General features: G+C 39.4%; 1 protein-coding gene across 1 annotated transcript in view; it reads right to left on the reverse strand.

The window, feature by feature from the left end:
• The window catches only part of LOC136864677 (stalled ribosome sensor GCN1), a 599,881-nt gene that overhangs the window by 13,594 nt on the left and 562,120 nt on the right, over positions 1 to 24,167 (reverse strand). Inside the window, exon 40 of the mRNA XM_067141987.2 lies at positions 13,094 to 13,315. Coding sequence (XP_066998088.2) covers positions 13,094 to 13,315 — 222 coding nt within the window. The remainder of the gene's footprint in view (positions 1 to 13,093; positions 13,316 to 24,167) is intronic.

Raw genomic sequence — 24,167 nt, forward strand, 5'->3', positions numbered from 1 at the left:
AGTGAAGGAACTGTTCTTTTTCTGAAGAAATTTGGTATTCATAAGTTTGTTCTTTGTTAAATTTCTTTCAGTCATTTTTTGGGTTGGCAGTATAACCCTTCTCTACCCGCTTGTTTTGAATTTAGCCAATCCCGAATTTCTCTAATTAATTTTTGACCAATAACGTATGTCTTCTCCGATATGGACATGTTGCTTTTAGCTATCCAATAAAGTTGTGGGGGGTATGTGTACTCATTCTTGAAAGGTCTCAAATGTTCCACGAGGGTATATAAACTGCTGATTTTCTTGTCTCTGTGCCACTTCACCGACATCTTGCTTAGTGTGCGATTATGTAGCAGGGGGCGGGAAGCGCCTCTTTCTTCGGGCAGCAGTTCATCCACAAGGTAATGGCCGTTTAATAACTTTATTTCTTGCTAGCTCAGCAGTTTAACCCTCGGGGCAGGTTCAAAACTTTCTCATGTAACCTACCTTTAAAATGTAATAGACATTTGGTAACAATTCCATCTCTAACTACAAATTGGGATAGAGAGTGCCTACCCTCTCGAGCTCCCACTCATATTGTTTTGAGGTGACCATGTTTTCATAACCGTTTTTCTTCTCTTCATAATGTAATAAAGTTTTCTTATCGTGTCACCTCCTTAGTATGGGATTAGCCCTTGCGTAAGCGGCCTAGTGCCAAGTAGGTTTCAAGAGTTTATTAGGAGTGCAAGCTTCGCCTCCATTCTATTTTTATGGGCCAGTAACTTAACCTGATGTTTATTTTCCTCATGTAAAGGCCCTGTAGGCTGGGTATCGAATACCCCTGTTTCTTGGTGTGCCTTAAGGGCGGATAGAAATGGAGTTTGTGTAGCCTTTGATAGGCTTGTCAAATTGAGAGCGGTTCTGCTATTTTCCTCTTAACTTGGTAATTAGGAGCAAGTGCTCCTCGTATTTAGGGGTTTTTCTGCCCTTTAGCTATTGTGGTGGTGAGCTGAGAGCTCAGAAATTAATCTTGGGGTTCTGTAAATTCTTAAATTGTTAACCTGCTACTTGGTACCTGTTACATCTTTGTTATTTGTTGTTATTTGTTGATTTTGAAAAGAAAATATAACCTTTGTTAAAGTTTTAAATTAACTCTAATTTCGTAAGTTGAGACCTATTCCCGCCCGCACCTTCTTTCACCTCTGCCAATCCACAAAACATCGTAATAATAATAATAATAATAATAATAATAATAATAATAATAATAATAATAATAATAATAATAATAATAAAAACCAAATCTCTCTTGGGCGTCTATGGCCGAGTTTTAATTAATTTTGTCATGTAATGTGTCACCAGAGATCTTTTACATGCTGACATCATATGACAGAGTGTTGAATGGACTTTTTCCCGTCCTTCTAAAATTAGACTACCTCTGCCGGGTTTGAACCCACTATCTTGGGATCTGGAGGCTGACACTACCGCTGATTAACATAGGCAGCTACCATAGCACATGAAACTCTTTCTTACGTGAAATGTTCAAAATGCCCTCTGTTAGCATTGATGCATGCATCAACCTGCTGGTACATTCTGTTCCTATGATTAATGTACTATGTGGAGTTGTAGATAATGGGTTCTCACATGGAAAAAAAGCATATATGGACCCTTGTCCATATAACATTTTCTTCTTCTATGTGTGAGAAATATGTCCTGCAAGTTTGGCCGTACCTCACTGTTACATCCTATATGTATGTTAGTGATGAAGCAGCTGGCAATATGAGTGCAAGGAGTTCCAATGAATGTATACCAAACTAGCAAGATACCCGTGCTTCGCTACGGTATTATAATGACATTTATAATTGAATGCCTAACGTTTTATATATAATCCGCCGAAATTTGCGATCTAACTCGTTTTCTGAGAGAATCCGCCAAAATTCGTGATCTGACTCATTTCCTGAGAGATTATGGCAAAGTTCTTCCCATGTTTCAATCTTTCTTTCCAGCAATCTATTTCCTACTTCCCGGGCTAGGTCCAGCTATACCACCCGGCCAGTCGGGTCCCTAAATATTTGCCATCTTTTCCTATAAGCATTTCAATATGGATCAAATCCTTGAGGAGATCCTGTGTGGTGTCGTCTTGGATGCCTTGGCGGTACTGAACCCGCAGCCGGACTGCAATCGTAGTCATTACCCGGCCAGGACACGTTTCCAGCGCGGTTCACACATTTTGACAACGGTCCAGAACATCATTATTATTATTATTATTATTATTATTGATGGTCTGGAACCCACAGCAAGATGCAAGACCGCTACTTGGTGGTAAATTACATCCTCTGCCATTGTCATTGCTGACAATGTGACCAGCACCATCGTTGCGCGTAGGCAAGTGCGCGAGATTTCTTGCGACATGAATGATATACTTCCGTGAATTACTGACCTTATTATAGAGGTAAACAATTGCACGGTCAATATCATTCATATCGTTTATTTCTTCTTCTTCTTTTTTTTTTTTTGTTTGCAAGTTGCTTAACGTCGCACCGACACAGATAGGTCTTATGGCGACGATGGGACAGGAAAAGGCTGGAAGAGGGAAGAAAGCGGCCGTGGCCTTATTTAAGGTACAACCCCAGCATTTGCCTGGTGTGAAAATGGGAAACCATGGAAAACCATTTTCAGGGCTGCCGACAGTGGGGCTCGAACCAACTATCTTCCGAATACTGGATACTGGCCGTATTTAAATGACTGCAGCTATCGAGCTCGGTATTATTTCAAATGTGTTTAAATTTTTATTTATATGCCAGGAGAATCTATTGTAATCTAACTTTATGTACTCCGAAGGAAAGGATGGTTCTTGAAAGCGAACCCAGGAAAGATAAAAAAATTATCAGTTTATGATCAGAATAAGTACATTATGAAGAGTAAAATCAATTTGTCTCAACTCCTTTTTCACCCCACTGCGGTTAAGTTGATTTACCTCCCCCGCCCCCCAAAACATAAGTCTTTCCTTATGTTTATAGGAGATTCCAAATACCAATGTTCACGTCTGTTACCTTCAGTTCTGAGATATAAGTATCCCCATAAAAAAGAATTCACTTTTTTCACTCCCTTTCACACTCCCACCCCCTCCCTTAAGTGAATTCCCCGTTAAAAGTACTTGTCTCTTTAATAGTAAAGGATCTTCTAAATACCAATTATGACTAACATATTCAGTTTTTTTTGAGATACGTCTCCACATAAAAGGAATTCAACTCCTTTTCACCCCCCCCCCCCCGCCCCCAAAATGATTTCGACCAAAAACGCTTTTTCCTTTGTTTTTAAAGGAGATCCAAATATCAATTTTTACATCTGTAACATTTTATGTTTGAGATATATTGAAGATATAGTCTTTCTAAAAGTTCACCCCAATTTGTCACTCCTGTTTAACCCCCATTAATTAGATTTTCCAGAAACAAGAACATACGTGTTTCTTTATTTTCAAAGGAGATCCCAAATACCAATGTTCAGGTCTGTAATATCTTCTGTTTCTGAGATATAAGTATCCTCATTTAAGGCATTCAACCCCTTTTTCACCCCTCCTAATGGGATTTTCCAAAAACAAAAAAAAGTGTTTCTTTATTTTTAAAGGGGATTCTAAATACCAATCTTTACATCTGTACACTTTAAAAGTTTTGAGATGTAGATACACTCATTTTAAAAATTCACCTCCTTTTCACCCCCCCCCCCCATTAAATGGATTTTTCAAAAAAAGATACATGTTTCTTTATTTTTAAAGGAGATCAAAAGTACCAATTTTCAGTCTGTAATATCTTCATTTCCCGAGATATAAGTACCGGTATCCTGATTAAAGGCATTCAACCCCTTTTTCACACTTTTTCACCCCTTCTATTGGGATTTTCCAAATTTTTAAAGAAGAATCTAAATACCAATTTTTATATCTGTAAAGTTTTGACATATAGATACACTCATTTTAAAATTTCACCCCCCTTTTTCACCTCCTTAGCGATGGAATATCCATAAATCATCTCTTAGCGAGCACCTACATCTTAATATCAATGTATCCCTAAAATTTCATTTCTTTATGTCCAGTAGTTTTGGCTTGGCGATGATGAATCAGTCAGTCAGTCAGTCAGGACAAGTTATTTTATATATATAGATTAACTGGAAGAAGCAAATCCACCACAGAACTTACTTGAGGTAAGATTATAATGAGAATAATATATTGTAGCATAGGACTTCATTGATGCCGAGTTCATAGCTCAAGAGTAACTGTGCATTCAAAGCCAACTCATTCCTATATACTGGTTCTATATAAAGACAAAGGAAGTGAAATTCTTCAATACACTGAACAACAAAGCTAACATCACCTTGTTTATTCTGATAACTGTCTAGGCAAAAACTGGAACATGACTACATTGCGGATATATACCACTTGCTCCAAAAGCTTTGGAAGCATTGAGCAGTTTCAGGTAATACACCTATATCATCTGATCGTGACTTTGCTCAAGTTGAAAAGTTTTTCAAGAATTGAGTCGTATGCGCGAACAAACGTCAATGTTACATTTTTGTGGCATATGAGATATTCACAGAACAAACATCTATGATGCGTCCTGGATCTGTATTTGCATGTAGTTTGAGAATATCTCAACAGATGGCTATAGTATTCTGGAAATTGTGAAGAGAAATGCACTTGAAAAATAATGGAACAAAAGTCCAGGTTACATAGTATCCCACGCGAGCGCTCGACAATGTCACGAATTGAATCCAATGTAATGAACACATTCTTGTCTGGAGATTGTTCAGGTTTGTTCAGTCTTATATTACTGAGTTTATTTAGTTACTCATCAACACCATAGTCATGCAATCAGACGATAGTCGTCATCGTAATGTACTGTTGTCCCCAAGTGGTGTACACAAGTTGACGAAAAACAGCTGCAGGAAAAGAAAAAGTGACCCCAGTGAGTGGAAAGATGTTGTATGCACCAAACATCATAATTAGGCTAAAACTTTAAAATAACCCTACTCCTCTGTTTGCATACATTATGTGCGAATAAGTGAGCATGTACACGTGCACTTCTAACCTGTTGGTTTACAGAACAAAAGTCTATGTTACATCCTCTCGCGTAGCCATGACCTGCGGTCAACAATCATCTTTATTGCCGTTTTTCTCAATATATAGGGAATGTAACAGGCGTTTGTTCACGTATACGACTCAATTACATCCAGAGCTGTTTACAATCTAGAAGGATGCCATCAGATGACACTCAAATGGAACAAACAAAGACTATTTCATGTTACAGTAATAAAACAAAATTACATGACAATCTACAAACAAGCAAGTTTGATAAAAGAAAATGTCAGCTGGACATTATGATTAGACAGCTCTTTGGTTTTGAAGTGTCAAACCATTTAAATTCAATCAGAGAAATCCAGACACCATGTAAGTGAAGTACACCTGTAATGATTTTCCAGACGTTTCTTTAAAGAAACGCAGTCGATTATGTGAATAAGTCACATCTGGGCTGAAATATTCTGAACTACTGCCACATAATTCTTTGAAATTTCTATTTAAGATATTCTCCCTTATATTCCAGCTATGAATCACACTTTCTACAACAGTCCGAGACGAGGTGATAAATGTCGTGAAACCAGTGAAGATTCTGAGGAATTACTGTTACTGGAATACCGTAAACTGTTTCTTTTTGTAAATGGACAAACCAAGTGATGTATATAAGCCATTCAAACAGGCAAGAAAGCCCTATACACACCTAAACTAAATTTTCAATGTTATATTAATATACTTTACAACAATGTTTGCACAAACACATATAAACTTAATAATGAAAATCCAAACAATTTACACATACATAACACAGCATAAAAGATGTCAGTAATGTGACTGCGTGATTTATAGATTTATTTGAAACAGATTTTGCTTTATATGTCAGTCTGAGTCCGATGCTCCGAAGTCCTTCAATTGTACTTGGTAAAATTATAAAGTAAGTTTCTAATGCATCAAGCAAACATTCCACCAATTTAAACTTATTTTTTTAATAACATTTGAAAATGTTTAAGACAAGCGTATCTAAAACTGTTACTGAGAACACAAGCTGCATTAATTCATTATCCTTAACAATGAGATAACCAACTATGTATTAATTTCTTTGTTTACTTAATGAATGAGCAACATTTTTCTTTCCCAAGCAAATCATGAAGCGATTAACTCATTTAAATCTATGAACAGTAAAATATGCCCAACATTTATTAGCACTATGTTGGTGACAAATTAAATTCACATTATTTCTTCTTCATTTCCCGTTTCCAGTCCTCTCGGTTGGGTTGTAAATCAACGACTCCCACAGTTCTCTCTCCCCCCACCATTCCCTTCCTTCCTACAATATTTCTTCTACCTTCACCGTATCCATCCACCTATTTCCGGGCCTTCCCAGTTGTCTTTCTCCTATTATTTTCAGCATAAATGCTCTCTTCAGAACTCTATCCTCTTCCATTCTCATCACTGTGTCCGTATCATTTTAGCTTACTGGTCTATCATGTCTTGCAGTTTAATTTTCTTTGATTTCTATGTTTTTATTTTATCCCTTCATGTCTTTCCCAATTATTCCTCAAAGGAATTTCATCTCGACTACTTGAATTCTACTTTTATCAGGTATTATTGTTGTCCACATGACAGCCATGTGTCAAAATTGTGTGCAATATATTGAGTACAGAATTTTCTTGCATTCTCTGGGACGTCCCGGTTCCACACTACCTCGCACACAGGTAAAACCCATTGGCTTGTTTGATTCTACTTACAATTTCTTCGTTTATTTTCTCATCTTCTGCAAGTATACTCCCCAAATATTTGAAGCTATTCACAACTTCTAATTGTCTTCCATTTACTTCAATATTCCCTCTTCCTTTTCTATTACCTCTCGTCATCACTACTGTCTTACACTTGTCCACACTTGTTTTCATGCCATATTCCTGTTTCTCCAGATTCTGTTCAGTAACATGTTCTATTACTTCCATTTCACCTTCACCCCATATTACAATGTTATCTGCTAACTTTGCTTCCCCTTTTTTGCTGTAAACTCTTATGGATTTCATCCATGACTGATGAGTAGAGAGGATAATATACTTCCTTGTCGAAGTCCTGTTTTTTTACATTGAACCAGTTTGTTTGTCCCATCTCAGTGTACACACTTTTCATACATGGCTTTAGTCATTTGTACTTCTGCTCTGCCTACCTTCCTTTTTATTAATGGATCCCAGACCAGTTGCCGTGGTACACAGTCATATACCTTCTCGATATCTATATTATTAAATCCTTCCTCAGCTTTCCTCCATCATGTTCCTTAATGCGAAAATAAGATCAAAAGTTCTAAATCCATATTGCACTTCATTTCCTTTTCTTCTGTCATCCTCAGTCTTCCCTCTAATAATCTCTCAAAGATCTTTGCTAGATGTGAAATGAGCGTGATTCCCCTATAGCTCCTACATTCTTTGATGATTGTTGTTTACAAGGGGCTAACAGCTAGGTCATCTTGAATACTAGGATCATCAGACCCTTTCTCCAATCTTCTGGTACTTATTTTATCTTCCATATCACTCGAAATAATCTATATATCTAATGAAACCCTACTGGTCCTGCTGCCTTTATCATCTCTGTAACAAATTCATCCAAACCTGATGCTTAGACACTTTCGTATCTTTATAGCTCCTCCTAATTTCAACATTTTTATATCTTCATTTTGGATTTCTTCCACCATTTCTTCTTCATGTTCCTCATCTTCATCCAGTTCTTTAAATTTGATATTAAGTAATGTAGCAAAATATGCCTCCCATTGCTGGACAATATCATCTCTCTGTGCCAAACCTTGTCTGGTATTTGTCCTTACAAATTTTGTATTTTCTCTGCTGTTTACTTTGCTTTTAACCAATCCATACAACACTTTCTTACTTCCTTGAACATCATCTTGCAAGGTTTCTGTGAAGTTTATCCAGCACTTCTGTTCCTCTTCCTGTACTATCTTCTGACATGCTTTCTATGCTTCATAATACTTTCGCCTACTCTCCATTTTTCTGCCTCCTATCCAGCTCATCCATGCTTTTTGTTTTTCATTCACTGTATCCCTTACTTTGTTATTCCATCAGGGTTGTCTCCTTTTCCTTCTTTTTCCTCAGATACTCTACCACATATATCTTCTGCACACTTCACCTTGTTTAAACTTGGTCCATTCCTCTTCAACACTGTTTAAAGACACGTTTTTCTTGGAACTTATCGTGCGCTCCCTTTTCCTTTAATTTCTATACTGTACCAGGAACGCTGGTCCAACATTAGAGTCCACGCATTTCAAACTTAAAATACACGCCGCGCGCCAAACGAACGGCTGGCTCCAAACAAACATGCTGTGCAAGACGTGGCGTGGATGACGTAGGAACCGGCCAAGGCTACATTACATCATCCATCGAACATTCCAAACCTTCTATCATGAATAACTTTTATAGGATTTAAAACACGAGGATAAATAGTCTGCGCCTCTTTAATATATTCCATATCACCAAGTTTTGTTAAAATACACCTTGGATTAAAGAAGATATTGAATGAAATGAAATAGCTACAATCTCTCCGATCCTGCTATAAAAAGGGAGCAAAAACTTCAGCACGACACAGTCTAGTCCCACAGTCAGACTCGTACGGTAGACTGATGGTAGTTCGCGTCACGATGTGATAATCGACCAAGTTATGAGAAGTGATTGAAAGTCCTGTGGACTTCGGATTTTCAAACGAGTGCATTAAGACTTGTATTTTCTTTGATGTCATTCTCTTTCAGAGTGATTGAAATAATTCTATGGCTAATGAACTTAAACTCTGTAACAACACGTTAGGACTTTTATTTTCTTGAGTATTAAACACTTCAAGGTGATTGAAATATTTTGACAGAACAGTGCAGTAAGACTTCTTTTTTCTCGAGTGTTAAATACTTCAAGGTGATTGAATATTTCCACAGCTAGGGAGCTTAGAGTATGGAATAAGTGCAGTAAGACTTGTGTTTTTCTCAAGCATTAAATACTTCTAAATGATTGAAACATTTTTGCAGAACAGTGCATTAGGGCTTGTGTTCATTCAAGTTAAATCTGGAGAACTTCCCGTGTGAATTCACTTATAAACCTACAACTGTTTGTGAAGAGAATTAATTTCATTATCAGCATTATTATTTGTGACAGTGCATGTGAACGAGACTAATTTCACAAGCAAAGCATTTAGTTCTTCTAACATTGACATTCAGTGTTAAATAAACTGTGTAAATACTTGTAAAAATAATCGCCAAGCAGTAGAACTCCATAAACAATTGTGCTGTATTCTTCAAAAACTTAAGTGATCTATTTTGTGCCAAGTGTCATGTACTTTAAATTTGTTTGTGAGTTTGATTCCATTGACATTCAACTCCATGAAAGTTAATTTTTATTCTTTTAAGTGAATATTTATTAGTCTTAAAGAAACATTTATTTCAATCTGATCATTGCATTTATTCTTCCTCAATTCAGAAGTTACACCTCAGGCTGACACATCCGATATTTCCAAAGGCTTAAATACTGGTGTTTACACTATTCTTCCGAGCGAGTGACCTCGGCGAACCGAACTTTTAGACCTCCCAGATCTTCTAGAACTTCCAGGGCTTCCTTCTCTAGAGGGTACGTAGTACCATGGTGCCGAGAGCTGATCCATGGTGAGGACGTGCGGAACGATGCGGGATATCGCCAGCCACAGGACTGAGAAAGGTCACACCCAATTTATCTGCTTTTGTACTGAGGCAATACGAACTTAAATTTTCACAATAAAATCAACAGTCTGAAAAATTAACAAACTTCATTTAAAGCAAACCTTCTCGCTCCTTGTACCACTCCAATTAATGTACCGTACACGCCCCACATAAGTCTCATGCTCTTCAAGCCTTCCTGTTACAATACCTTTATTTTTATTTCTCTTGTCTCTTTTAATTTCACTATTTTACAAAGTCTCAATTTAGCTACTATAATTTTATGGTCTTCTTCAAAATCTTCTCCTGGCATAGTTGTCACATTTTCCAACTGTCTGTTTCTTTCAACTAAAATCATATCAGCGATTTTTTTCCTCTCCTTTGTTCCCATCCATATCTAATTATTTTTTGACTGCTGTTCTCTCTGAACCACGTATTGCCTACTATTAATCCATTCCTCTCACAAAAATCTAGTAGTAGCTTTCTTTCTGCACTTTTATTTCCAAAACAGAAAGGACCAATTATTTCTTCTTGTCTGTCTGTTCCTATGTGGGCATTCATGTCTCATTATCACAACTTCTTTATCTTCGATACACCTCTCCAGTTCCTCCAAGAACTCCTCTAGACTCTTCGACATTACCCATCTGAGGTGCATATATTTGGGATAAACTCTTGCACTCCACTCTCCAAGCCAAGTACGATTCTCATGATTCTGCCATTTACCTGGTAGACCTATGTACTGTACCAGGTCTTCCCACACAATAAAACCTACTTCACTATTGCAGTTGGCACCTCCACTCCAAAACAACACCCCTTCCCTCAATCTCTTCTGTCCCTTTCCTTTCCACTTTGCTTCACTGTCACATTACTCATCATCATCATCATCATCATCAGTATTTCTCCTTGCCTAGCTACTGCCAGGTTGGGGCATTTATGGCACTTCTCTACTTCCACCATTCCTCTTTCATCATGTAGTCCCAGTCCAGGTTTCTTCTTCCACTTCTCTATTGAATCGATCCACCTTGTTCTAAGTCTCCCTCTTACTCTCTTTCCCCTCGAACTTCACCTCCATCATCTGTTTTGGTATTCTTTCCTCCTCCACCCTCTTTACATGTCCAAACCAACTTAGTTTACTTCTATGAATTCTCTCACTCAGGTTTTCGTTTCTGACCTCCTTTCACACATCTTCATTTCTCAATCTACCTTTTCCATCATACTACTTAGGTATTTCATTTCACTGGCTTGAATTTTACTCTCAATTTGTCATTGTCCATGTCTCAGCCGCAATGGTCAATATGGGTGCATAATATATTTTGTACACTATATCTTTACACTTATTCCAGACAAGGTTTCTTATAATCTGGTAGAATGCATTGCCCTGTTGCACCCTCTTGATAATCTTGATAATCTCCATGTCCAGCCTTGTATTCTGCATTAACTCCCTAGGTATTTGAAACCATGAACAATTTCAAGGCTTTGACCACCAATTTTCACAATACCTTTCTGCTGTCTTTCTCCTCTTGATATCACCATTGTCTTCTTTCCTCTGTGCTGATTTTTCATACTACACTTTTTAATTTTCTCATTCCATACACAAAATTGATCTTATAATTTTTTGCTGTTTGTTCCCCGGACCACAATATAGTCTGCAAATAGTAATAACTTCATCTCCCTATTCCCATATGCTTCCTTTATCTCCTTTACAAATTTGTCCATAACATTAAAAACAAAAAAGGTGACAGCACACTCCTTGGTCTTAGTCCAGTTTAATTTCCAAACCGTTCTGTCTTTCCAAACCGAGTGTACGCTGCCGGCACAGTTTTTTTACATTGCTTGCTCCATTTCCATAGTTTGTGTACCCAGTCTTGTTTTGACCATGGTTTCCCACACCACCTCCCTGCGAACACTTGTTAGATCTATGCATGTCATGATTAGACACTTTCCATATTCCCAATTCTTTTCCATTAATTGCCTCATGCTGAAGATTGAGTCCACTGTAAATCTTCCACTTCTACAGCCATACTGCTCCTCTTGCAACTCTCCTCCTACCTTTCTTCTCATTCGCATCTCTAACATTATTTTCAATATTTTTGCCACTTGTGATACGAGTGTGGTTCCTCCATAGTTATCATACACTTTTTTTGTCCCCCTTCTTAAAGACTGGTATTATACCCTTTCCCCAGTCTTCTGGCACACATTTCCATTTGCACTTTAACAATCTGTATGCCCATTGTACTCCAACAGGTCCTGCAACCTTTATCATTTCCATACTAATTTCATCCATCCCTGGTGCCTTCCCCATTTTCATTTTACGGACTGCTAATTCCACATTTAACACTGTTATATAATCTTCTACTGTAGAGTCATCACACTGCATTACTACCATCTCCACTACACATCTTCCATCTTCTCTTTATATTTTTCTGGATGTGTTATCAACTCTCCACCTTCCTCATTCATCAGCTTTGTATAAATTCTTTCCTATTGCTTCGTATAATTCCATACAGTATTCTTTTACTGCCCGCTCCATCTGTTTCCATCCTTTTTATTTTCTTCTTTTACCAATTTCTTAAGTTTTCTTTTATTATCAGGATACTTCCTTTTGCTTTCTTCTTTTACCTCTATTCCATTCTAGCCAGGCTTTCTTTTTTTTTCACCTTCTCATTCCACCACAGCCCCTCATTTTATTTAACTCTTGTCAATGTTCTTTCCCACTTACAAAAGCCCTTTTGAAGTTGCACCATTCCTCTTCCACATTTCCTACTTCAGTAACTGCAATTTGTTGTTTCAGTCCCTCCAGAAATTCTTCCTGTACAATCTTTTAATTTCCACACTTTTATTTTACTGTCTCTTATCTTCTTTAATTTTTCCATTCTCATTTTTGCTGTCACCACTATGATTTCCAAAATGGTCACATTACTGTTACACAATATTCATTCCAAGGAAATTGTCAACTATTCTCAAATGTTCATTCTACTACTATGTGGCCTTTTCCCTTTTTTCTTTCCTGCAGGAGGCCAATGTGTGGATTTGAGCCAGTTTTGCTGCCAGATGCCCTCCTGGCACCAACCCTATGTGATGGGATGTAATCGCTATTGAGTGTTTCTATGGCAGTTAGTAGTGTGATGTGTTGTGTGTAGATAAAGAGGTGTATCACTGTATTCAGTCGAACACGAACACCCAGCTACTGAGCCATAGGAATTAACTATAGAGAGTTAAAATCCCTGACCTGGCCGGGAATTTAACAAGGGACCCTATAAACCGAAGGCTACTAAAATGACCATTCAGCCAAGGAGTAGGGTTGTCAAATGTTCATTATACACTTCTAACAACAACTGTCTGTTACTGTTCAAGACATGGTTAAGTAGACATACCTGTTGCATTTCATCACCATGTCTCAACCTGAGAACATACACAAGAGCAAATTCACTATTAGCCTTAACGTAACTATTCTTCTCCTTAGTTCCGTTCACCAGCATTGGAATGAGGAGCCGGAGTAATTCAGAAGCCATCTGTTGCGGTGGTACAGTTTTAGCAAGGAACGAACATATTCTTGCCATAAGTTGTTTCACTTCATTGCTGCTGTGGTTCATCGTCTGTAACATAATACACATTTGTTAGCAAAGACCAAAAGCAGTCCAATTAACACAGGCAAAAATATAGGAGCTATGTTGTGATAGTACATATATCACACCCTCGCACTGTATGTAGAAGTTAGAGATATTATTGTCAGTATTCGATTTATTATTATTATTATTTATTATTATTATTATTATTATCTGTATTTCATTTGTATATTTTGTCATTAATCTTTGTAAGCTGGAAGGTAACCATATATGTAGTATGAGTAATTTGTTTTGCATGAGTGGGAAAACATTGCATTCTTGGACTATGGTAATTCGTATGACTCATGCGGACATCCCAGTGTCTGATGAGATGTGTTTGTTGATGTTGTTGTACTAGGAAAGTTATACGAGTCATGTGATATACCCCAGCGTTTGTTTATGTCTTGGGACCAAGTATGAGTTCAGGGCATGGTCTTGAAAAGAGGATCTATCATGATTGGCTGGCAAGGACCAATCCAGATGTATTATGTGAGAGGAAGGGGAATGCTGATGCCTATAAAGGTTGATCAAACGGCAGGAACCACACTCGGTACGGACAAGAAGGAGTACTGACACACTGTACGAGAAGGAAGTAGTGCGGACAGACTGTACGAGAAGGAAGTAGTGCGGACAGACTGTACGAGAAGGAAGTAGTGCTGATATACGGTATTCGAGTGACACGGCTACAATGGACTGGACTTCAAACGTTCGTGGAACGTAGTCTTGTTATGTTCGTGGAAAGTGGCTGATCAACAAATTGCGGAAGGCGTACGCATTAAGTGTTGTAGTACTTGTGGAGGTCTGGAATTATATGTTGGTGAAAGCTATCTCAGACTTTCCGTAATTTATGTTCAGGATCGATAAGCGTATGTTGCTCAAATGTATATATCTTTGCAACAAGTGTTAAAGTCTGTGAACACAGTATTACGAGGTACAGTATCTGTGTGATGTCAGAAGTGCTGATTATGAGAGTTGGGAAGCAGTATTGATACAGAGACAGTGAAGGGTATTTATCTACATGTATGTACATTGTTCATCGGACTTCTCGCTTTCGTTTTCCCACTGTTTTCATTGTTGTTGTTGTAAATATGGAGTCTTCCAGCAATATTTTATGTGTGTATTATATGTATAATTTTGCGTGTTGATGAGATGCTCATGAACGGATTTTGTTAAGAATATAGTTAGCTATTTTAGAATCAGTGGAGTTATTGATGAACCTAGGTGCAGTTCCTACCTATTTAGTCGTTTTCAGGAGGTTAGGTAAGGCCTGCAGCAGATGTACCAGTACGCAGTATTATGTACACGCCCTGGGATATAAAGTTTATCGTGCTCTATCAAAATTCGAGGGATCCATTCTGGTGAACTCTGGCGCCCATACTATGGACATTTCGATCAATTTTTATTAAGTTTTTATATATTTTTATTTATGATATATTTTATGATATTCAAGAAATTATTAGTATCATCAAATGGTTACAAATTAGATCAAGTCCAGTTGTGTACTTTGCACTTTATTGGCTTCCGCAAGAAATACCTCAAAATTTGATGTCCCACTGATGCGTTCCTGATAAAAACACAATAATACAGTGGACACCATTTACTGTAATCACGGATGTTATCAACCGTATTATATAATCACTTTTATTAAGTCCCCTACGGACAAATACTGAAACACTGAAAATCTTCCGTTTATTGTGATCAGGAATTCGGTTTATGTTATCACATTTGTTTTCAAGGATTTCGTTCTCAAGTATGCGAGTAGAGTGCATACAAAGAAAACGCTCCCAACCTTTAAAAACCTGTTTTTACACTGCGCCCGTCTTCAAGGCCACTTTCTCTATTGTAGCAAGTGTGCGGCAGAAAACCGGTTAGCGCAGGTGGTAACCCTCCCGCATACACTTTCTGGTTTGTTTCTTCCCTTACGATAATTTAGCCAAGGACCACTCACTGGAGTCTTACTAAAGCTTTTGCACTGTGAAGTTCTTAGTGCTGTAGTGCAGTGATGGCTAGTGTGAAAAGCAAATTTAAAGATTTAACCATTAAAGAGAAACTTTCAATCATAGAACGTTATGACCAATTGCCTACAATGAGTCAACACAATGCTGCCGTGGAGTTATGAATTTCACAACCTCTTCTGTGCAAGCTATTGAGAAATCCAGACAATATTCTTAAGGCAGCAAAAGAAAAATACTTGAACCGTAAGCAAAATCGTGATGGAAAAGACTATCAAGTTGAATCTGCTCTAAAACTGTGGTTCTCAATGTTCATGAGAATGATGCTCGTGTTGACAGTTCTCTGATGCAAAAACTGGAAAATAAATAAATAATAATTTCGTGGTAATGGAGGGATGGTTGGAAGAACCGAGAAAATATAGTGAACAAACGAACGCATGGTGAGCAGAAGGACGCTGATTCTGTCGCAGCTGAGAGGTGGATAGAAGAGGAGTGGCCTAAAATTGCTTCTGAACTCCCTTCCGAGTGTGTGTATAATGATGAAGAGTCTACACTGTATTATCACGCCTAGCCTGAACACACTTGTTCAAAAATGACCGAGCTCGATAGCTGCAGTCGCTTAAGTGCGGCCAGTATCCAGTATTCGGGAGACAGTAGGTTTGAACCCCACTATCGGCAGCTCTGAAAATTGTTTTCCGTGGTTTCCCATTTTCATACCGGGCAAATGCTGGGGCTGAACCTTAATTAAGGCCATGGCCGCTTCCTTCCCACTCCTAGCCTTTCCCTGTCCCATCGTCGCCATAAGTCCTATCTGTGTCTGTGCGACGTAAAGCAAAAAAAAAAGTTCAAAAATGAAAGTGCTAAAGGCTGTAAAACCTCCAAAGAACGAGTAACAGTTTTATGTTGTGCTAGTATATCTCGTGAAAAAAGATGGTTAGTTATTGGGGAATGTAAGAACCCACATTGCTTTAAAGGCATCAATAAGTTTCCAGTGGACTATCATTCCAACTCTAATGCATGAATGACTGCCCTGATTTTCAAAGAATGGCTACTGAAGTGAGATAATAGGCTGGACTGTAAAATAGTTTGGCTGGTTGACAACTGTGCAGCACACATTGTGAATTGCGAGCTCGAGAACGTGGTTTTCTTACCGGCAAATACGACTTCATTAATTCAACCATGCAAGCGTATTATTGCCATGAAATGTGCACAAGAATCTTAGAAAACATAGAGGACTAATATAAAACTAGTGCCGATGCCCTTGCCAAAACACAACCAGCATTCTCGATTCTCGATGCCCTGCATCTTCTAGCCATGTCATGGGATAACGTCTCGGCACGTAAAATAAGGAATGGTTTCCAGCATGGGGAATTTTTAAGAGAGTTACCAGAAGTAGAGGAGAATGTTGAACTTTGTTCAACAGGCTTAATGAAAGGTGAATTTCTGGAATGCACGAACACTGATCAAGGCATAATTACTGATGCGAAACAGACAGCAACATATGTGAGGCAGTTACTTCTGCAGAATTCGATACGAGAGGTGAAGAACACGGTGGAGAAGATAGCGATGCTGATTATGACGATGTTACCGAAACTTCCCTAACACCAACAAATGCTGAAATGTGACAGGCGCTAGATATCTTGCAACGAGGTGTTCAGTGTAGGTCAGTGGACTTCCAAAAACATTAAGAATATGAAAGATGCATTAATGGACTTTTGAGAGACAACCAGAAGCATACAACAATTACAGACTATTTCACATAGCTGAAAACAGTTAACTGTATTGCAGTGCTGTGTACCAGTATGTGTTTCACTGTGTGCATGTTGGTTATGAATAAATACAGTAGGGTACCTATCAATTTTTATTTTTCAGCTACTGTTATCAATCTGTAAATGTTACCAATTATCTGAGTCCTAGAGTGATCATAATAAGCAGCATCTACTGTAATAATAATAATAATAATAATAATAATAATAATAATAATAATAATAATAATTTATTATTATTATTATTATTATTATTATTATTATTATTATTTTACGTCCCACTAACTACTTCTATGGTTTTCAGCGACGCAAATGTGCCAGAATTTTGTTCTGGAGGAATTCTTTAATGTGCCAGTAGTAAGTCTCCCAACACAAAAGGCTGACACATTTGAGCACCTTCAAATACCATCAGACTGAACTGGGATTGAACCCACCAACTTGAGCTCAGAAGGCCAGAGCTCTATCACCTGACCTACTTAGCTCAATACAGTAATTCTCTAGTGATGAGTAAACAGAGTTTTTACTGTTTCACAAAATAATAGAAGTTAAATTTCAAAGTTTCAAATGAAGAAGGGTGGTACCATATAATTAATAATAAACACAGGTAAAAACAATAGTACCAGTGTAAGCAACACATACTCCACCAGAGATTCTTAAAAGAACATATTGCCATGTGATCTTTCATTTATCATATCCATACAATCAATCTTCGGTCTACCGAGTGAGTTGACCGTGCAGTTTGGGACATGTAGCTCTGAACTTCCATTCGGGGGAGGAACAGTGGGTTTGAATCCCACTGTCGACAGCCCTGTATAAGGTTCCCCATGGTTTCCAATTTGCCAGGAAAATGCTGGGGCAGTACCTTAAGGCCACAGCTGCTGAAAAAGCTGCTGCAACTTCACCAGTTGGAATTCATGAGATTCTTGTTAATATTTTCTATTACTTGGAGAAAGGTGCCAAAAGAAAAGAACGTCTTCAGAAATTTCGAAGTATGCATGGGAAGAAACAAAGTTGTTGAAACATGGACAAGGAAGTGACTTGGCGACTTCAACAATCCCACTAGCATTGGCCACTTCGGTGAAATCAGTGCCAATGCCACTTACCATTCTACCTCCCTCAAATATGTTAAGTTACATCAAAGGTAATTTTTTTTTTAACTTACTGCTGCTGCTACCTTCCCAAGCCTATCATTTTCTCAGCCTTGCATCACCAAAAAAAAACCCCTTTGTTATGGTAGGGCTATGTTAAACCACTAGCAAAAAAAAAATCTTTGGTCTTCAGGCTTATTTTATCACGAGTCTCTTGGACTAGAAGTATATCACAGTTGCATTTCTTGCATATATAAGCTAATAGAAGGTCTTTTTGACTAGATAATCCCTCAGTGTTAATTACATGCTTGGTCGTGAAAAGTACCATTTTGGTAAATCTTCCTTTGACCTGGTAGTAAAAGGATTAGCCTTTGGATTCTGATGTGGCCTAACATTCAATTGCTACTCATATTTTAGCGTAGCAGTCTACAGGGTGGCTCCTTCGCTGGAACCTCAGGATTCACCACTGGACATTAACATTTCCACAAAGACGCACACTAAATGCTGTCAGCTGGTATACTTACAGTGGAACCTTTATAATCCATTCCCAAAACTACATTTTCACGGATAATGCGTTCAAATTACGTGGTTAAATCACGTAAAAATCCCGTATTATCCGTTCCTCGAAGAAACGATTTCCCGGATCAACCGTCCAGAAATTTCAGTCGCACCAACGCTAAATCCTCGATCAAGTGTTTTTTTAATAAACTGTAACTTATCTCACGACAGGACGGCTATGGCATACGTCTTCTGGATCTTGATGTTAACGCCCCTTCATTGTGATAATTAGAGCAAGTACTGTACTGGAAAAGCGATCGGCGGTGAACTTGCAGAAAGGAGCATCTTAGCATCGCATTCGGGTGGCATAGAGAATCTCGGAAACCATAAAGCAGAGACTAACCACAAAATTAAGGAGACACAGCGCATTTTGACAGCTCTGCTTGAATGGAAATTCTAAGTTCCCATGCAGGGAATTAAGATATTTTCCCACCAATAGAGCATGAATACGGAACGAGTTTCGTCAAATGTTCGCACTTATAAAACGTCCACATTATGTCCACGTTTAGATGTTTATATTTTTACTTTTTTCGATTGTATTGCCAAACAAGTTTTCGGCAGTTTCCTCAGGGTACTGTATAGTAACTGGGCTTTCAGGCAGGAATAGAAACTGCTTCTTCTTAACACAAATCTTGCACAAATCTAGTATTTTAATATTATCGTACATGATCATGTCATCGAGACCAGAACAGATGTTGCAAATTACATACAAAAAGCCATAGGATGTCTTGGGATTGCTTATTACTGTTTTGGTCCTAATATACGATTGGAAATTTTAAGTTTTTGTGTTAAAAGTAAAAAAAACGCAGTAGTTTTATTTGCGCATGTTACATTTAAATGGTTTGAATCATTTCCAACTCGTACCAACATGTGCAGCGAGTGCGCATTCAAGCCGAGCTCAAGGTCATGAATAAGTGTATTTTCTGAAGTTTTGATGATAATTTTTTTCTCTTGCCAATTTGATTGGATTAGTGATGGGCAGAATTGAACATAATGTATTCGAAAACTTTGAGAATCGATACTTATATTCCAAACCATGTTCTCGAGTTCACCATAACCTTTAAAAGTCTATGTAGGTACAAGATTTCCAGAAACTGATTACGAACAGTATATCGGAGACCAAATTACAATGGAAGATTAAGAAAAGAAGGGATTTCACTATCATGTTGGATGCTTTTTTTGCTGAACTGAAAGAAGTTTTTACAGGAAACTGACGAAGTTTCCCCTGTGAAACTGAATATGAAGTATCGAGATTTTGAACTCGCCTACTCGTAATGTTTGATGCTGGTTTCATGGTCTAACTTGCCTGCCTCTCATCCGGAGGGCACGGTTTCAATTTCCGGTCAGGTCAGCAATTTTTACCTGGATGTAAGTTAAGGGCTGGTTCCAGGTCCACTTAGCCTACGTGATTACCTTTAACTGAGGAGCACTCTTATGGTAAGATGGCGAAAGGATTCGTCACACTGGCCATGCGTCACTTCGTAATCTGCAGGCCTTTGGGCTGAGCAGCAGTCGCTTGGCAGGCAGAGGCTCACTGGGGCTGTAGTTTGATTTGGTTTGGTTTGGTTTAGGAGTTTTTGTAAGATGATAATTATACATATTTAATTTTTGTGATGTTTAGCCAAATTGTTGATGGTTTTCATTCATTCCCAGATTTTCAGTTTACCTGTGTTGCACGTTTTATTTTAATGGTCCCTCCGAAATCGGAGAATCGAGGTTTATTCACATCTATTTACAAATTGAACACATACATAACCTTAATCACTGCTGTCACTAGCAAAATGCATCAACAAAGCTGCCATTTTAACTGCCCATCACTTCAACACAGACTGCAACCACTGCATGTCAGAACAACATGAGGTCACAAGTATACTCCTGCTCCTCCTACTAAACAATAACTCGTCTCTACCATCAAGATCACCACCTTATATAGGTGCCTGGCCAAGCTTCTAGAAAGATACATTTTCTCGTAAATTCTAGAGTGCCTAACATGATTATAATGTACAGAATATTCTACCATCATCTAGTGCCATTCTGAAGTTACAGTGTGTTTCACAAATCTATAGCAGATTACACACCATATACAGGCAATAAATTATAGGCCTATAACATTAATTTACAGGCATTTACATTAACTGAACTCATAAATATTTATGTACAGCACATGTTTCATGACATAACCTCACAAACAACGCGATTGAATCGTAATAATAATACAAATACTAACCGGATGCAACACTTCATAGCCATACATTACAAGTAATAATAATAATAATAATAATAATAATAATAATAATAATAATAATAATAATAATAATACAAGCTCGACACTTGCATTATATACTGACGGGTGAGAGAATACCGTTTTCAAGTTATATCTGTTTATTACATTTGCGTCAATATCCCCCCTATAACTTGAACAATTTCCACACTGACATACTCATCGACTTTGCCTTGGTTGTGGGCTGTATCTTCTCTTTTTCTCGACATCGATGGATGCGCTCTCTTCCTCTTGACCGGATCGTGTCGTGACGGGGGGGTCAGGGCTACCTCGCTGCCAGCTTCTTCCTCGACGATAGTCGATGCATTCTCCTTATGACCAGGCTGAGCTGTCTCGTCAGTAGCCTCTCCTTCAGGCTTACTCTGTATGCGCAGCGGTTGGGTGACTTGCCGCAACTCTGATGCATGGACCTTGACAGGAGGGTTGGTCTTTAGTAAGTAGACCCCATGGCCAAGCTGTTTATCCACCTCGACAGGACCAACACACTTAGGTGCGAGACCTGCGTGAAACCCTCCAATTTTATTACCGACTGGGCTGTTGCACCGCAGTACTTGTTTGCCTGGTAGGAAGATCTGCGTCTCTTCAACATCTTGAGCTTTGGGCTGGGTAAGGGATTTCTTCTCGGCCAAAGCTTGCTTCTCCCTGATGTTCTGCTGCCACTCTGCCAGGGAAACAGCTGAATCATCTTGACCAGAAGTGAGTGGCGGACGAATCTCCCAATCCCAGTGCCGTACAGCTGTCGACCAAGAAATGGGGGTAATAGCCAGTGACACGGTTGACGCGTCGTCGCAGGACAATGTGCGACTGTGGTATGTGACGGTCCCACAGTCGATGTTCTTTGTCTATCAGGTGGACTCTTAGCATCCTTTTAAGCTCCTGGTTATGTCGTTCCATTGGATTGGCCCTTGGGTGTTACATAGGGGTGGTCCAGTGCTCCACACCCCATTCCGTCGTCATTTGTTGCCACTTCGACGTGAACTGACTCCCGTTGTCTGACAGAATGCACCGTACGTAACCGTAGCGGCTAAATACCTCATCTTGTAGAAGGCTGGTGATTCGTCCCATCGTGGCTTCTGGTATCGGAAAGGCCTCAATCTATCTTGTGAAGAGGTCTGATTACTAGGAGTCCTGTTTTACCCTGTGGTGTTCTAGGGTAAGGACCCATCAAGTCCAGGGCGATGACCTCCCACAGGTGTTGTGGCCGTCTTCGTCACTGGCTGGATCTGACTTCCTGTTGCTCGCCTTGGTGCAGCCACAGATGTAGCACCCATTCACGTAGTCCAGGATGTCTTTCCGTTTGTTGACCCAGAAGAATCTTTGTTGGATAGATTGATACGTCTCTTCGCCTCCTGGATGTCTGGCTTCTGTGCTGTCCATCGTGTGTTGTCTGGGGATCACCACTACTGTAGGCATGTCAGAGAAGTGCGACCTGTACATCAAGAGTGCTCCATCAACCCGGAAGTTCTTGTAGCACATCTTGAATTCCCTCGAGACGAGTCGACTATCTGTGTTCTGTCTCCTGATCCACTGAGTCATGGTCCTACAGGGTTTGTCTTGTTCCTGCCACTGTTTGATCACTCCTAGACCAAGTTCCTTCTTGAAGGTCAAAAGGTCCTTGGGCTCACTCGGGTACTTTTGTGGGAACTCCCTCCCGACAATGGTGCTCCTAGCTTCGGGTTCCATCGCCGGGTGCCTAGATAAGCTGTCTGCTCCTATGTTCGTCGGTCCTGGGACATGACCCACAACGAAATCAAATTCTGCGATTAACAGAGCCCAACGCACCAATTCAGATTTTGAGCCAGAGATGGAGTTCAACCATTTGAGAGCAGCATTATCAGTGTAGAACTGGAACTTCCTTCCAAGTAGCCTCTGAATCTGCCCATGGCCCGCACCACGGCTAAGGCTTCCTTCTCGGCAGTGCAGCAGCGTTGTTCGGTGGGAGATAGCTTCCTGCTGGCATACCGTATGTCCCTTCCACACTCACTCCTCTCCTGGAATAACACTGTTTAGCCGGAGTCGCTGGCGTCCGTCTACAGGCACATCTTCCGTTGAGGGTTGGGATGGGCTAGACCAGGAGCGTTGCATATCGCAGCCTTAATGCCTTGGAATGCTGCTTCTTCCTTGCTGGCCCATGGGAAAGGGTGGTTGTTATGGAGTAGATCGGCGAGTGGTATTCACTTCTCTTTAAAGTGTGGCACAAAGCTGCTATACCATCCTCACAAGCCAAAGAACTGACGTACTTGTCGCTTGGTCTGCAGCCATTCAGCTTCTTTAATAGCTTGATTCTTCTCCGGTTGCCTTTCTAAGCCTTCAGGTGTTAGGACATGGCCAAGATATTCTACGCGGGACTCGGCGAAGTGGCACTTCTCCAGTTGGCAAGTCAGTCCATGAATCTTCAGTCATTCCAGCACTTTCCTCAGATGTACAAGGTGTTCTTGAAAACTCTTGCTGTAAATTAAAATGTCGTCGAAATACACTTGGCAAAAACCTCCAACATATCCTGATAATACCTTTATCTATCAGTCGCGTGAAGGTGGCAGGGTCATTCTTCAATCCAAAGGGCATTACTGCAAATTGGTACAATCCTCTTAGTGTCATGAAGGCAGTCAGTGGTCCAGGAATTTCCTCAACCTCCACTTGCCAGTATCCGGAGTAGTGATCCAGCGTGCTGAAAATCCTAGACCCACTTGTTTCAGCGATTCTTTCAGGTCAGGCATGGGGTAGGCATCACTAACGGTCTTTTCGTTCAACATGCGGAAGTTCACACACAGTCGATACTCCCCATTCTTCTTCTTCTTCTCCTCCTCCTTCTTCTTCTGTACGACGATAGGTGAAGCCCAACAGGATGTAGAGGGTTCGATGAGACCTTGCCCTTCCATCTCTTGAATCTTCTGGATGACGAAGTTGCGCATATCGGGGTTGATTGGATATGGACGTTGCTTGATGGGTGAGGAAGTGCTGCATTCAATGGTGTGCGTTACCATGGTAGTCCGTCCTATTTTATTGGTGATGACTTCTGGAAAGTCCTTTCAGGTGTGTCTCAGCTTTTCTTCTTCACTCGGTCGAAGATGTGTTAATTGGATATCTCCCAGGTTTACGTCGACTTGCATATCCTTGCGAATCCGAGAGATTTCCATCGTGCCAAGCGACCCTCAGATGTCTGCCTTTTCCCAAAAAAGACTTCATGAGCTGCATAGT

The sequence above is a fragment of the Anabrus simplex genome, chromosome 2 (genome assembly GCF_040414725.1).
Source record: "Anabrus simplex isolate iqAnaSimp1 chromosome 2, ASM4041472v1, whole genome shotgun sequence".
NCBI lineage: Eukaryota > Metazoa > Arthropoda > Insecta > Orthoptera > Tettigoniidae > Anabrus > Anabrus simplex.